The sequence below is a fragment of the Syngnathus typhle genome, linkage group LG13, assembly GCF_033458585.1.
Source record: "Syngnathus typhle isolate RoL2023-S1 ecotype Sweden linkage group LG13, RoL_Styp_1.0, whole genome shotgun sequence".
Classification (NCBI taxonomy): domain Eukaryota; kingdom Metazoa; phylum Chordata; class Actinopteri; order Syngnathiformes; family Syngnathidae; genus Syngnathus; species Syngnathus typhle.
In genome coordinates, this window is record NC_083750.1 from 4,747,218 (window position 1) to 4,761,059 (window position 13,842).

At 40.4% G+C, this 13,842-nt stretch overlaps 2 protein-coding genes across 2 annotated transcripts; one reads left to right on the forward strand and one right to left on the reverse strand.

Annotated features, from left to right (window-relative positions):
- Positions 1 to 2,620: 2,620 nt before the first annotated feature.
- Positions 2,621 to 9,631, reverse strand: gk5 (glycerol kinase 5). The gene is made up of 16 exons (XM_061295294.1): positions 9,089 to 9,631; positions 8,921 to 9,014; positions 8,754 to 8,829; positions 8,580 to 8,673; positions 8,130 to 8,261; positions 7,929 to 8,004; positions 7,719 to 7,780; positions 7,565 to 7,638; positions 7,034 to 7,094; positions 6,766 to 6,892; positions 6,570 to 6,674; positions 6,112 to 6,206; positions 5,658 to 5,761; positions 5,518 to 5,577; positions 5,170 to 5,303; positions 2,621 to 4,415 (listed from the first exon to the last, which is right to left on the reverse strand). Exons 1-16 carry the CDS (start codon positions 9,236 to 9,238, stop codon positions 4,258 to 4,260), a joined length of 1,602 nt encoding a protein of 533 aa, XP_061151278.1. The 5' UTR covers positions 9,239 to 9,631; the 3' UTR covers positions 2,621 to 4,257.
- LOC133165543 (nucleolin-like) lies at positions 9,623 to 13,394 on the forward strand. The gene is made up of 11 exons (XM_061295295.1): positions 9,623 to 9,716; positions 10,270 to 10,336; positions 10,821 to 10,892; positions 10,962 to 11,085; positions 11,175 to 11,338; positions 11,509 to 11,635; positions 11,727 to 11,884; positions 11,966 to 12,095; positions 12,194 to 12,327; positions 12,412 to 12,538; positions 12,609 to 13,394. The coding sequence occupies exons 1-11, from the start codon at positions 9,708 to 9,710 to the stop codon at positions 12,757 to 12,759; spliced, it is 1,263 nt and encodes a 420-aa protein (XP_061151279.1). The 5' UTR covers positions 9,623 to 9,707; the 3' UTR covers positions 12,760 to 13,394.
- Positions 13,395 to 13,842: the final 448 nt, after the last annotated feature.

The window sequence follows — 13,842 nt, forward strand, 5'->3', positions numbered from 1 at the left end:
AAAGGATGTGGTTTTGTATGTGTCTCCCCCACACTTTCTCTCTCCCATGATTGTGAGGCATGTAGCGCACATTCCAGCATGCAGGCTCAACTGGCTTGTTTCTATTCGCGTCTGACTGAGCATATACTGTAGATAGATATTTGGGGCATTTGCCAAGCCTTGTTGCCATGGCAATGGAACACTATGCAAAAACCACAGAGAAATAGAGGGGGACGCAGACGGTCATAAATACAGGAGCTCATATTGATTTGATTGAGTTGTGTTCCCTTGACTCCACTGTAAAATATCGAAGGACAAGCAAATGGATCGACGCCAATTTTAATTCGCCTGTCTAAGGCTGTTAGAGTCAAATTATTGGAAATTTTGACGAATATTTTTGGGGTTTAATGAATCAGAAGAATGTTTTAGACAACTTATGTGCTTCAGACTCGTTATATGCTTTAGACTAGATATCATTTGAGTACGCTGATTTGATTGGTTAGGATAAAAGACGACCCAGAAGTGCACAGGCGTGGGAGCAATGAATGTACGGTGATCCCTCCCTACTTCGCGTTTCGTTTATCGCGGCTTCACTACATCGCGGATTTTTTTTCTGAATTAAAAGAACATTTAAAAGTCAAAATAAAACTTCTAAATTAAGGAAACGTGTCTAACCTTTAGGACAATGTAGTATTGCTTCAAAGGTTCGTTTACATTCCTTTAGAAGTCCGTTTTCGCGTGTCATCACAATCGCGAATTAGCATCTTTCCGCCAACTCGTAAGCCTGACCAGTACTTCTTGTTGGTGACCGTACTTCGCGAATTTCACTTATTGTGGGTGGTTTTTGGAACCAATTATCCACGATAAACGAGCGATTACTGTATATAGTTTTTTTTTTTTTTTTTTTACCTTGTCGGTATCCAGTACCAGTGCCTTATGACATCGACGGTGTTTGATCTGGTTATTTTTCCATATTATGTGAACCTTATTGTGTGTTGTATTGAGATGACAGAAAGTAAACTTCAGAGAACGATTCTTAAACGCAAGAACTTCCCATAAAGTCCGTCAAACTTTGTTTGGAAACCGTCACGTACGCCAACTACAACGTCCATGTGGAGGTACGCGAATTTCGAGCACCCCGAGGCGATCGTGGATAAGAGTGAAATAAAATAAAAGAAACTTAACTGGTCCATGAGTATACAGAAGTAATGAAGGAAATGCATTCGATAAGAGTAAAAAACCCGCACAAAGTAGTAGTTTGAGTAATGAACAAATGTAATTAATTAAAATTTCCCTCTATAAAGGTTTGTCACATTATATAGTGTTTCGTTAAGTTTAAATATGATTCAAGTGAATTGCCACAAATACGTATATTTTCTCTCTCTTTTCACCAATTGCCAGTTGGAATGTATCCTCCATGATAAAAGGGTTCACTGCGTGAATAAAATGTACTTTCAAATATAATAATCAGAAAATGTTGACATAAGACCAATTTATAGCATGGATGCTCCTCACTCCCAAATGATGGAGATATCCTAGAGCTTAAGTGTAAGAGGAAGAGACACTGACAAGGGTACAAAAGCTTAACTTCCAGCCCTGTGACACTCCTTTAACAACCAGCATGTCAGGCATTGAGAACAGAGTTGAGGGTGGGGGTTATGTAATGCCCCACAATACAGGACGCCGTTCATATGGGTGGAATGGAGGGGGGGGTCAGGCAAGTGGTCGTGGCGCATCCAGTTCATGTTGTCAGAATGAATTTGTTTCAAGGATCAGGGTCCTCCCCTCCACAACTCATACAATGCGGCACGGCCATGATTAGTGTGAGAGCAGGCAGCACTGATTCATGGGCTCGTTTTGGCTGCCTCACTGCCACGTTTGGCTTTCTGTATTCTGCGCTTGCAGTGAGAAACATGAGATTGACAGTCGTGGGAGTGGAAAGAGTGGGGTGTTAGCTGATAAGAGTTTGGGAGACGGAGGAGCTCAGTGCAGCTATACTGGAGACATTTGTGTGATGTACGCTGTGCTCACTCTCATCACAATCCTCCTATTGTTGAGGAAGTCCCCCCACCCCTCCCCTTTTTATTCTAGTGCACTCAATTAGCACCCCTTCACCAGACCAGCACCATGAGCAGGAACCCCCCCCCCCATTTGTTCTCACTCGCCATCCGCAAGCTGCCATAGCAACCCTTGCAGTGAGCGTGCTCACAGCAATGGGAAGCGCTCCGTACACTCAACTACAGCCGTGTGTCTGTGTGCCCCACTCCATCTCCCTCCACAACTGCATCACCTTGGGATCTTTTTTTTTTTTTTTAAGAGTGAGGTTTATGAGTCAGCACCGGGTCACCTAGTATGTTGTCATAAGTGGAAACAATACTCAGACTGTAATCGAAATAAAAAAAATAGAATTGCATTCACATATTTGGGGAAACCTAACTGATTATTATTCATTGGAAAACACCTTAACTTCCATCTGAAAAACACCTATTTGCTATTTTTGCATTCAGGCCAATGTTATGTCCAATATAAAAATATTCCTGCCGCGCCATTTTATGGCCAAGCTGCTATGCTGTAGTGAGGAGATGCACGTGCAAAATGTTATTTCTAGCATCTCATACGGCATAGTGCATTAAAAAAAAAATCAAATCCAAAATCTTTTATTTAAGAGAAAAACATACACACATACATTTTTGTTGTTGTTGCACCTTGTTAAAAAGCAACATAATTAGACAAGCAATGAGTGTGTCTGTGAGGGCATGTGAGGTCAGTATCAGGCTTGTTTGCTGCGTTTGAGAGCACAATAACACAACCAAGTGCAGACACGCTCGAGCGACTGGCTCCCAACAGCCCCGACCTTCATTAAAGCGCACGTATATTGAATCACATACTGCTTCTAAATTATTAACAGATGTCAGAAAATGGCTTACGAAGGCTCCGTCACACTAATAAACCTTTTATGTTTACGTAGGTTTGTTACCTAATTTGTTTCCAGGTTTGGATTCAATCCAACCAGAAATATAAACTTATTGACAGAGGCTTTTACAGTTTGTGCAAGCTTTTTAGAGTAAAAGTATTCGATATCCAGCTTATGGTAGTGAGACAATTAAGCGCACTAGTAGAATGACTGTCTCACTAGTACCTTTTTATTCTATTATTATTTGCCACTATTGGTCTACAGCCAACAGTGTGTAGTTTTCTATTAGTTGATGTCAGTTGTTGCAAAATGTTTCTATTGTCATTCGACTACTAGCTGATCAAATTGTCTTACTGATGAAGAAAAAAATGGAGTACGTTGACCATATGACTGATATCAAATCAATGCTCTAATGGCTTTCCATACTGGCTTCACTTCCAGGCAACCCAGGATTTATGATCACTTACAGACAAAACGCACAAGAAGAAATTACTATTAGTAGAGGAAAAAAAGTAAACACCATATGAAGAGAAAATATAGTATGACATTGACCAACAATTCTGAGGTTTTTTGCATTCCTGTGAGTGACACAAGTGTAAATGTATTTGGTCTTGTGTGGGCTGCGCCGACTGGAGGGCTTATTTTCAGATTTGCGTAAATACATTTCGCTACTTTGATATGAGGCTCCTGTAGTCACTGGCTACAAAAATACACATTGATCAATAAAGTGCCCAGACTGACTGCAGTGTGGGTGTGAACTAGGCATAATGTGTCCACGAAGCACAAATCAATAATATTCAAATACGTCCTGAGCAGCTGAGTGAGGTAATCAAGTGCGCTAAGGTAAAGAACATTATATTTTTCACTTTGTAGTGAAGAGCCATTTTGTAAGATAGAAAATGCGCAATTAAGCATTTTCTGTACAGATGACACCTATTTTTGTGTCCACAAAAAAGCATTTGTGGTCCCAATTTACCATTTCATAGCCACAAGTAAATATATCATGGATACAATTTAGTCATTTGGAGACATAAATTAGTATTTGGTGCGCATGTTGTATCGATTTTGTACCCCATGTCATGTTGGGGGCTTAGTAAGAATGAGACATGGAAACGCCTCATATTAACGCCCCTCTGTGGGAAAATGTGCAAGTATGGTGTCCATTTGATGAAATAATGCAATCTGAGAAGTGACTTGAAAATCACATCGAAATGAAAGTAACAATTGATTTCTGGTCTCTACGGTCAAACGGGCTCTCGTGGTTTCAAGTATATTGGACATAATAGCGGGATGTGGCACAATCATTTTTTTTTTTGAAAGAGTGGCTCAGGTTTCAGTTTCTTCTTTTGTGAGAGGATCCCTTGTCATGGTTGCTTGTACCAATACATAGAGCGTTGTAGAGCCCTTTCCCATCTCTGGAGATCGTACCCGGAACTAGCACAGTCACCGGACATTCTTTTAGGGCAAAATATGTCACCTGCGCAGTGCAGCTTGGTCAGCTCCTCACACGATTTCCAATAGCCTGCAAGGACAGACGTTGAGAAGGGTTTGTATGTGCTTACTTGAATGATTATGCTCTCACCAGAAGGCCAGCTAATGTTGACAAAACACAATTAACTCACATTAAAGAAACCATTATTGATTTTTCCACCACCACCACCACCACCTCCCGTTTAAGACTTATTATGACACCACAACAAATTCATCTTCTGTAAGTGATTTACACAATCATCATGGGAAAAATGAATGAGAATGCAATTTACAGAACTGGATATTTGCAAAGTGACACTGACGACTTGAGCCATTAGTGGCCACCATGGTTAGCACGTCTGCCTCAGGCACAGGGTTCTGGAGTCGAATCTTTGCGGCATAGAAATTGTAGACTCTTATATTGTGCTTGGCCGTGAATGTGAATGCCATTTTGTCTACATTGACACCCGCCCCCCGCCTCTTTCCTATCAAGTCAGCCGTGATAGTTTGTACTTACCCGCGATCCTAATGAGGCTACAGAGAATAGATGACCTTGAGGTGCTACTCTCTCTCTCTCGCTCATTCCATCTGCATTAGTGCACATTTAACAGTCTCTTTGCCGCACTGATGCGTATAAAGAGCCACTCTATACACTATTTACACTATCAGTGTGAATTCATACTGTTGATATTTTGGATGTCTGATGTCAGTTTTTGTTTTGCCCGCCCCACCCAACCGCCTTCCCAAATTGCATCTAATTCCTCGCTAAAGAATAACATTTTACAATAACAACCCCACAAACTTACCCACAGAAAGTCCGGCAACAAAGGCAGCCCCCAAGCAGGACATTTCATGGTTCCGGCATCGTTGTAGCTTTCTACCAAACAGGTCTGCAGTGAGCTGCATGATGAAATCATTAGAGGAAACCCCGCCGTCCACCCTGAGAGGCAAATAGAAAGGGAAATTGCACTCAGCCACAATGCGCTGTCGTGAACTGTAATCAGAGAAACATTACATTGCCAGTAATATCTAATCTACATTCACTGAAGTCCAGTTCTTTGGCACACCCTGTTTTCTGGCGCTAATCCAAACCAATTGACTGTATATTGGCTCGTGAGATGGAATAATATAGGGCTGCCATAAAAGAGCTCTACCTGATCTTTGTAATGGGAATGTTGGTTTCTCTAAGCATCGTCTCATAGAGCTGCTTGTTTCTGTGAGGAACGCACAAATGTTAGGTCTCTTCAGCACAGGACAATGTGACTCCTGCAAAAAAAAAAAAAAAAAGTCTTACCTGAAGGCAATGGACTCCAGAATGGCACGGACCAGGTGGCATTTCGTGGTAGAAGGTTTGAGGCCCATGAAGGAAGCGCAGGCTTTTGGGTCGTTCAGGGGAGCCTTTGGCCATATACAAGAATTTTACATTCCAACAGGATCCGATAAACAGGTAACATTAATCTACTGGTAAGGAGTTTGTTTTCAAAGTGGCTGTGTTCAGAATGACTCTTTCGGGAGTTTGGAATGAGCGAACAATTCCGGACACAGCCAATGCATCCACTGCATCCGCTAACACAATACAGTACTTTGGATATTAATATTCATGATGCACACTTACAAAGGCCACTTCAGAAAGGTAGCAGAGAAAACAAACAAAAAAAGCAAAATATGTTACAAAGACAAATGGACTGAAAAGCTGGATATGAATGCAAATTGAAGTAAATGTTGTTATATTCAAACTGTGCTCGTACCTGCAGCCCACTGAAAGACGGGACGAAACACACCCCATTGGCGTCGCTCACACTGTACGCCATGGGGCTGGTATGCTCCACATCTGAGAAGAGATCTGCAAATGCAAAAAAATACAGCTATCACATTACTGTACATGATGGTGGATTTCGCTAGACCAGAACTGTTCTATGTAGTTTAATAGTAGGCCATGTTTTTGTTACGATTACCCACGGGGGACTGCGTATAATGGTGAGAACATTTATAATCAATGATACGCCCCAAGAAAATTCCCGTTTGCAACAGTGATTTTTGAGGTCATGGTTTGAGTCACATTTGGTGTGTCTGGAATCTCGCCGCAATCTCCAACCACGCCTAAACAGGAGTAGCATGACGGCTTAAAAGCAATTGCACAACCGCTACAGTAGGTGGTGCAAATCCCTCATCATGACTGCAATTTCCGATCTTTTTCGTGACTCACCAAGTGCCTGAGCCCATTTGATGGCGGTGCCAGTATCTGCTGCATTACCCTCAGCCAGATACACTACTTCTGGGCCAATCTTCCAACCCACCAGCGGATAGAGACCTACAAGAGAAGACCCACTAGTGCTCGTCACAAACATGGCACCAACATTGTGCGCAGGCATCATACATGATGTCACTCCTTGTTACTTTACCATTTACGGATGTGTGAGGTGTGCTGCCAGTGTTGATGTCCATGAAGGTACCTGTTCCCATGGTGATCTTCACATCACCCACATTGTAACAGCACTCCCCAAACATGGCAGCCTGTTGATCCGCCATCTACAGCGCGAGGCATTTCATAATTATGCGTTGACGATTGGCAAGATAACACGATCCAACATAGAGGAGGACAATAAAGACAATGATATGACAAGTCATATCCTAGTGATAAAGATAAAGGAGGTTGTGAGACCAACTCACCACTGACATGATGGGAATGGGCAAACCAAAGATGGACGGGTCAGTGCAACCAAATTCATGTCTGGAGTGTGACAGGAGAGTAAAAGAAAACAATCATCAACCCAGTTTTTACTGACACCGTCTGAGGTATTTGATTAACTTTCATTTATGGTTAAAGATGATGGAACTGCACATCTTCTAATATGTTGACTATTAAATAACACTCAAATAAGACCATCCTTACAAACACTGAGTTTTTGTATTGGATCTCACGAGTGGTCACGGGTGCCGTAGGAGCACACATGACGACTTGTAAAGCCAGCTCGAGATCAATTTCTGTCTGCTCAGTCACTTTAGCTGTGAGTGTGCATCCTTGTCTGCCTCTATGTGCCCTGTTATTGACTGGTGACCCATCCTGGGTGTAGTCTGTCTTTTTCCAGAGTCAGCTGGATACTCCAGCTTCCCCCTGACACACAATAGGATGCACAATTCTCGGATCTCATTAATATAGCGGAATGTCATGCCCGGTGATTTTGAGATTCATTTACTCACCCTGTATTTTCTACTTTGGGAAAAATAGAGAGCGGCAGGGAGACCAGAGAGCAAAGCATCTGACTCCAACACATCTGTGAATAAAGAAGCGTTACAGGGATAATAAATAAATTCATCCACAAGTTAGGCGAATAAATTACACGAATCACCAAACCTGATAGGAGTCGAAAATCCCCGTTGCACTTGCATTTGAGTAGTCAGTGGCATGAATCACTCCTGCGAGAGATCAGGTGACACTGAGATGACGATTTCTTTTTTTATCTCATGGTGTGTTTTGTATTATGCAACTCGTTGCGCACAGTTTGAGAGGATTTTGCAAGAGGGGTGGCTCTTACGTGAGAACAATGTGAAATATCAAGCCTACCGTTTGTGAGCTTAAACAAGAGCCAGGTGTCGATTGTTCCAAAGCAGCAGTTGCCTTCGGCCACAGCCTGAGCAACCTAAGAGCAGCACAAACATTTATGTTGACGTGTCATTTAAATCAATATTTATTTGGGGTTTATAATAGAGACCTTAAATGTTGCAGTATCTTTATCAGTGCTGTGCAACTCTCTCATGCACTCACCTGTTTGTAGTGTTTGAGGGTCCAAACAAGGCGGAAAGTGACATGCTGAGTGGAGAAGACAATCAGACTCGCTGCAAGTGAGCGCTTCTGCCTGGTCACGAAGTGCAGAACTTTCATTACACCATGGATCGCCTGAAGGCAGAGATGGCAACAGGATTCACAAGTTGTACTGTACTTATTTATATTAGGAACATATACTTGTGTTTAAAAAAAAAAAAAGACTTTGCTTCAAATGAAAATACAATTTATGGTCAATTATACATACATTTTGATAACTTGGCACAACATGTAAAAAAAGCACACAAAATTGTTGACCTCTCATTAACTTGCATAGTTCTCCTACTGAGAAAACTTAAAAATAAAAAAAACTGGACATATCATGGTGGACTCTGGTTATTGGAAAAAAAATGAAATAACAGATGGAAAACAGCAATACAGAATGAGACTCACTTTCAAGGTGCATGATCTGTTCCAGGATGTTACCAACTCCGCTGCTCTCTGGTCCTGCCAGCTGATGAAATTATGGAAAGGAGTGCCAGTTCTCCTGTGGAAGGAAAAAAAAACCAGTATGAAAGTAAATAAAGTGTGGCTGTGTATACTACATGAATTCTCAGCTGATATCACCTGTCCCACGTTGTAAAGGTAGCTCGCTGGGTAGAGATGCCCATAGCTTCCATTTGATGCATTTGGACTCCGGCATCTATATTGTGCAAAACAAGAATCCAACAGTGGTCCCTGTTAATTCACAATGTCTTGATGGTTCTACTGGGGATGCTGGAGACAATCAATACCTTTCACAGCCCCCTTCACCACAAAGATGAAGCCTTTCCACAGTTCATCCGGGTCAAGTTCCACATGCCCTTCCTCTGGATATAACGGGACCACCTAAATTAAGAATACAGCGTTAGTGCATGGAAGGTCGAGCTTGACTGTATTAGAAGAAAAAGTGAATACTGGACCTCTGTAGAGCACGAGCCACGAATTTGTGCCTTCTTGTCATACACGTGACATCTGATCGAAGTCGTACCCACGTCCACAGACAAAATAAATCGTCCCTTCTTGATCCCATTCCTTGGAGTCCCCATTGGAGGCAACTGACTATCGTTCATATGTCATATCGGTGTTGTTTATGGCAAGACTACATTGCGCGTGTGCGCATAATCGCTGTTTTTGTTGTGCCGCTGAGGCAAGTGACTGAACTTTTGGACTTTACGGACCCCGACCCAGTTGCAAACATCAGCGTAGCTTCGGAAACGAAACAAAGCGTCATTTTAGCAGCCAGATACGTACCATGTTGTAACACAACGATCCTCGTCCATTAAGTGGTGAAATAATTCAATTATTTTACCAAGTTACGCTTATTAATATACTCGTAATACATAAGACATAACACATAGCATGTTAGACCTGGCGGAGACGTTGTTAGTACGCAGACTAAAATCGCGGTCGAACCGCAACATTTCTCAAACAGCCGCACTTTGGGGCACCCGTAGTTAGTAAACGCCTCGAGACGTTGCGCATGCGCAGTAGGAAACGCTAGCTTGCACACACGTGTATCATCTACTGTCTGCTACAAACATGGCAAAGGTAAATAAGAAAATTACATTTTCACCAGAAATGAATGTCAGTATGCCAAGTCAAAATGTCCTGACTAGAAAAAGCGTCGACTATTGCGCGTTTGGATCATGTGCATAACGAAATTTATTGTTTTTCATCAAATTCTGTAACTAATGAGTGCTATGTATTCATTCATTCGCTAGCTTGTGTTTTAAACACAAGACCAGTCACATTGAGTTGATACTTATCGTACGAACACTAACAATACGTTACGGTTGGTTACCGTTAATTTAAAGTACAAATTAATCCCGTCGTAGTTTGTTGTAGACTGATTCTGATTGAAATCTCTTTATTCTTAGGGAAATGCCATACAGTATAATATTAAGTATGTGTGGGTTCTGAACTCATAATTGTGTGCTGCACCATATTTTACATGAGGGAAACCGTAACAAGATGTTACAAAACGTTGTTACACACTTCTACAATGTAGCTTCTGCCATTTAATCGAGATGCATTTAATTTGTTCTGTCTGTTGATGCTGGCACATGGAGATGAACAAAGATGCATTATTTGTTTTCCTCAGGGTACAACAACTAAAAAGACACCAAGTAAAGTTCTGAAGAATGACGTAGATGTCACCGCTATCACAAGTGAGTAACTACTGTCCGAAGTACAGATGAACTACTTCTCCAGACAAAGTTACACTTAGTAAAATTATAAATATGTTTCTTGATCCTTGGCTTCTAGCCGAATGACTGCCATGCCTGAGTTTGCATATGGAATTGAGCTTTATAACAATCTTTTGAAATACCAAATTAAATTTAACAGTATAGTGCTTACTCAGACAAAAGAAGCAGATGGTACATAGTAATCCCTTTATTTATCCTGTCATAAAAATTGCCACTAGTGAAGTGAGAACTGATTTGATTGATCAAACTGCTGTTGCAGAAACAAGTGGTGGTATGAAAATGACCGTCAAAATTGTGTGTCAAATTGTATGGCATCTTCTTTCATTCCCTCAAAATTGCAGGGTGAATTTATACCAGAGACCTTTGTCCAAAGGTTGATAGTAGGATTAAATCCAGCGTACTCTCAAGCTTAACTATTAAAACATATCACTTTGATCCATTTCAGAAAAACAGAAACGCAAAGCGGAATCTACTGGTGAAACGTCATTGCCCAAGAAAACTAAAGTCATCAATGATGGTATGGATGTTTGAAAGACACATTTTCTTTCTGGAAACTTCATCTGAAGCGATTTGTGTATTTTTATAGGTTATTGCGTTTTTGTTGGAAACTTAAACACCTCCAAAACCTTTGAAGAAGTAACTGCCTCGTTGGAAAAGTTCTTTATGACACAAAGTCTCATAGTACAAGACATCAGATTAGCTAAATCCAGGTAAGTATCATTTTACGTGACAATGATATGACCATTAACTTTGTTACGACAGTATTGACCTTGACATACAATGACGTTGTTGTTTTAAGAAAACATGCATTTATGGATTTGGCCTCAAATATGGATGTGACTAAAGCCTTGTCACTGGATGGGGAAGTAATTCTTGGTCAGCCACTGACTATTGATAAAGCAAAGGTCAAAACAGTGGAGCCTGCGAAAAAGAAGGCGAAGGCTCCTAAACTGGACCAGAAAGGTAACATGGGCTTCTTACTGTTGTGCTTTTGCGTCCAAACCTTTAGGGGGTGCTGTTGTTTAGTTGCAAAACATAAACGTGGATGCTCCTTTGTCCCTTACTAAACTTGATTTTATGAAAAGGTTCGGAAATGTTCACTTTAATTTTTTTTTTTTTTTTACATTCGTCAGCTAAAGATTCTAGATGTTTGTTTTTGAAGAATGTCCCATATAACGCAACAAAGAAAGATATCAAGGAGGTTTTCCCGAAAGCAATTGACATCAGGTTCCCTGATCAGGCTGACAGCCCAGACAAAGGGTGAGTTTTTTTTCCCCCAACTTTTCTAACTACTACTAATGCTAGTAATATTTTGTTCCCAAAACTAAGTAAAGTTTGTCTTTATCAACAGTATCGCCTTTTTGGAGTTTAAAAATGAAGCTATTGCTAGTAAAATAAGGACGAGGAAAAAGGGAGCCATGATCCAAGAACGGGTTCTCATCATTGACCCAGTCGGAGTTGTCAGCAGCATTAAAAAGAAAAATGCCAACCCCAAATCATCCCATGAAGGTAATTTCTGTATATCCGAGTAACTAGTTCTTTTTTTCTTGTATTCTTTAAAATGTTATCTCCCCTCTTTTTTTTTTTTAGTTGAAATTTCTCCAAGTACCAAACTTTTTGTGAGCAACCTGCCTTTCAACGTGACAGAAAAGAACATTAAACACATCTTTAAGAAAGCTCTCACCATTACTATGCCAAAGAATGGTGATAAAGCAAATGGGTAAGTGTGCACTTATCAAGCTCTATCTCTTTCTGAGCTAATGTAGCTAGCTAGCTGGCCAAATGCATGTCAACATTTGATGTCACAATTGCCCGCAGATATGCCTTTGTGGAGTTTGCCACAGTAGCAGATGCTGAAAAAGCCATGAATGCCACCAAAAAGGTGAAAATCCAAAAAAGGCTGATCAAAGTCCAATTCCATGAAAAGAGAGAAAAGACAGAGATTGGAGAAGGTATTTGGGACTAAACCCAAGTGCAATTTAAGTATTGACTGATGTCTACAAGGAATAGTACAGTTCTGTTCTTTTCTTTTTTAGTGGAGTCAAAAAAACTATTCGTATCGAAACTTAGCGACAAGACAACTACAGAGATTCTTCAAGAAGCTTTTCAGGGATGTCTCAATGCAAAAGTTGCCACAGATAGAGTGACAAGAAAGTCAAAAAGGTAGGTTGAATGTGTCATGGATTAGTCTGACACATTTAGGTGTGTTTTGTTATTGATTTTATTTTCTCAGGTTTGGCTTTGTGGAGTATGAAAATGAAGAAACGTGTGCAGCTGCCAAAAAGGCCATGGAGGACAGTGAGATCAATGGAACCAAAGTCAGCGTGTGTTATGCAAGATCCAAATCTAATAAGGTGGGCGGGGCACCAGCAGACGGGGAGTAAAAAGAACAGGTGTACATTGTGCGTATGTATACATTTGGGTTATCGTTGTTTTTCATTTAAGTTTATGCATATGTTGTTTCTCTTGTCACTGATGAAATTTTGAAACTGGTTTGTAAATTTTAGTTGAAAGTTTCTGTCAGGACAAGAATTTGGAGCTGCAAGGATGCTATGTGATGTTAAAGGCGTGAAATTTGAATCTCTACATATCACAATACAATAGTTTTTGTGTCTACTGTTTTTATTTGGATTGTATTCCAGGCTAAATTATCTTGCAACGTCTATATTTTACAAATTGTGCACTGTTACTGTTGTAATTGTATGTAACTGGTTCTGAGCAGTGTTACTTTTAATGGAAGAATAATTGTTTAGGGATCCGTGACAGCACCCTCATCCCCATCCTCACCTAGTGGTAATACATCTTTTTTTTTTCTGTATCCAACAAATTAAAATGAATAAAATTGTTAGCAAGTATGTGCAGCAATTTCTATGCAAGTGGATTCTGGATGTTCTTCAAATATATTTTTATGTTGGGGAGTTATCCTGGATGAACTTAAATATATTTTGAAAAGCAAATATTGTCTTGTTTTTGTTTGTATACATTGTATTTTCATTAAAGATTCCTACACCACCACTGATTAATAGTAATATTGTAATCTTAACTGTTTTGCTCACTCCTTTCTGAATGGGCCGGTTGCGCCAGTGTGTGTCTTGGTCATGTTTCTCCAGAAAAGCTGCAGGCAGAATAACGGACGGAGAACGTTAGCAAACATTAACAGACCTGTGGACTTGGGCATTTGATGTGATTGCACCAAGTGGAGCGCATATATTGGTGAGTTTTGCCTGAGAATTATTGCTCTTTGCATCAACTTTCACATGAGTTTATGGACTTGAACTCCAGTTATGTTTTTCATTCATTCTAAAAATAATTATAATCAATGACGGTTGCAAAACCTGGTCAGTGTGATGATGGGTCTACAAATCGAAAGTGTTGATTCTTAAAATAGTAACATCAAAATCTCCAAAACGGTTTGCATGTTTTGTTTGTAATACCAAAAAGGTTTTATCTTGCCCGTTTTATATTTT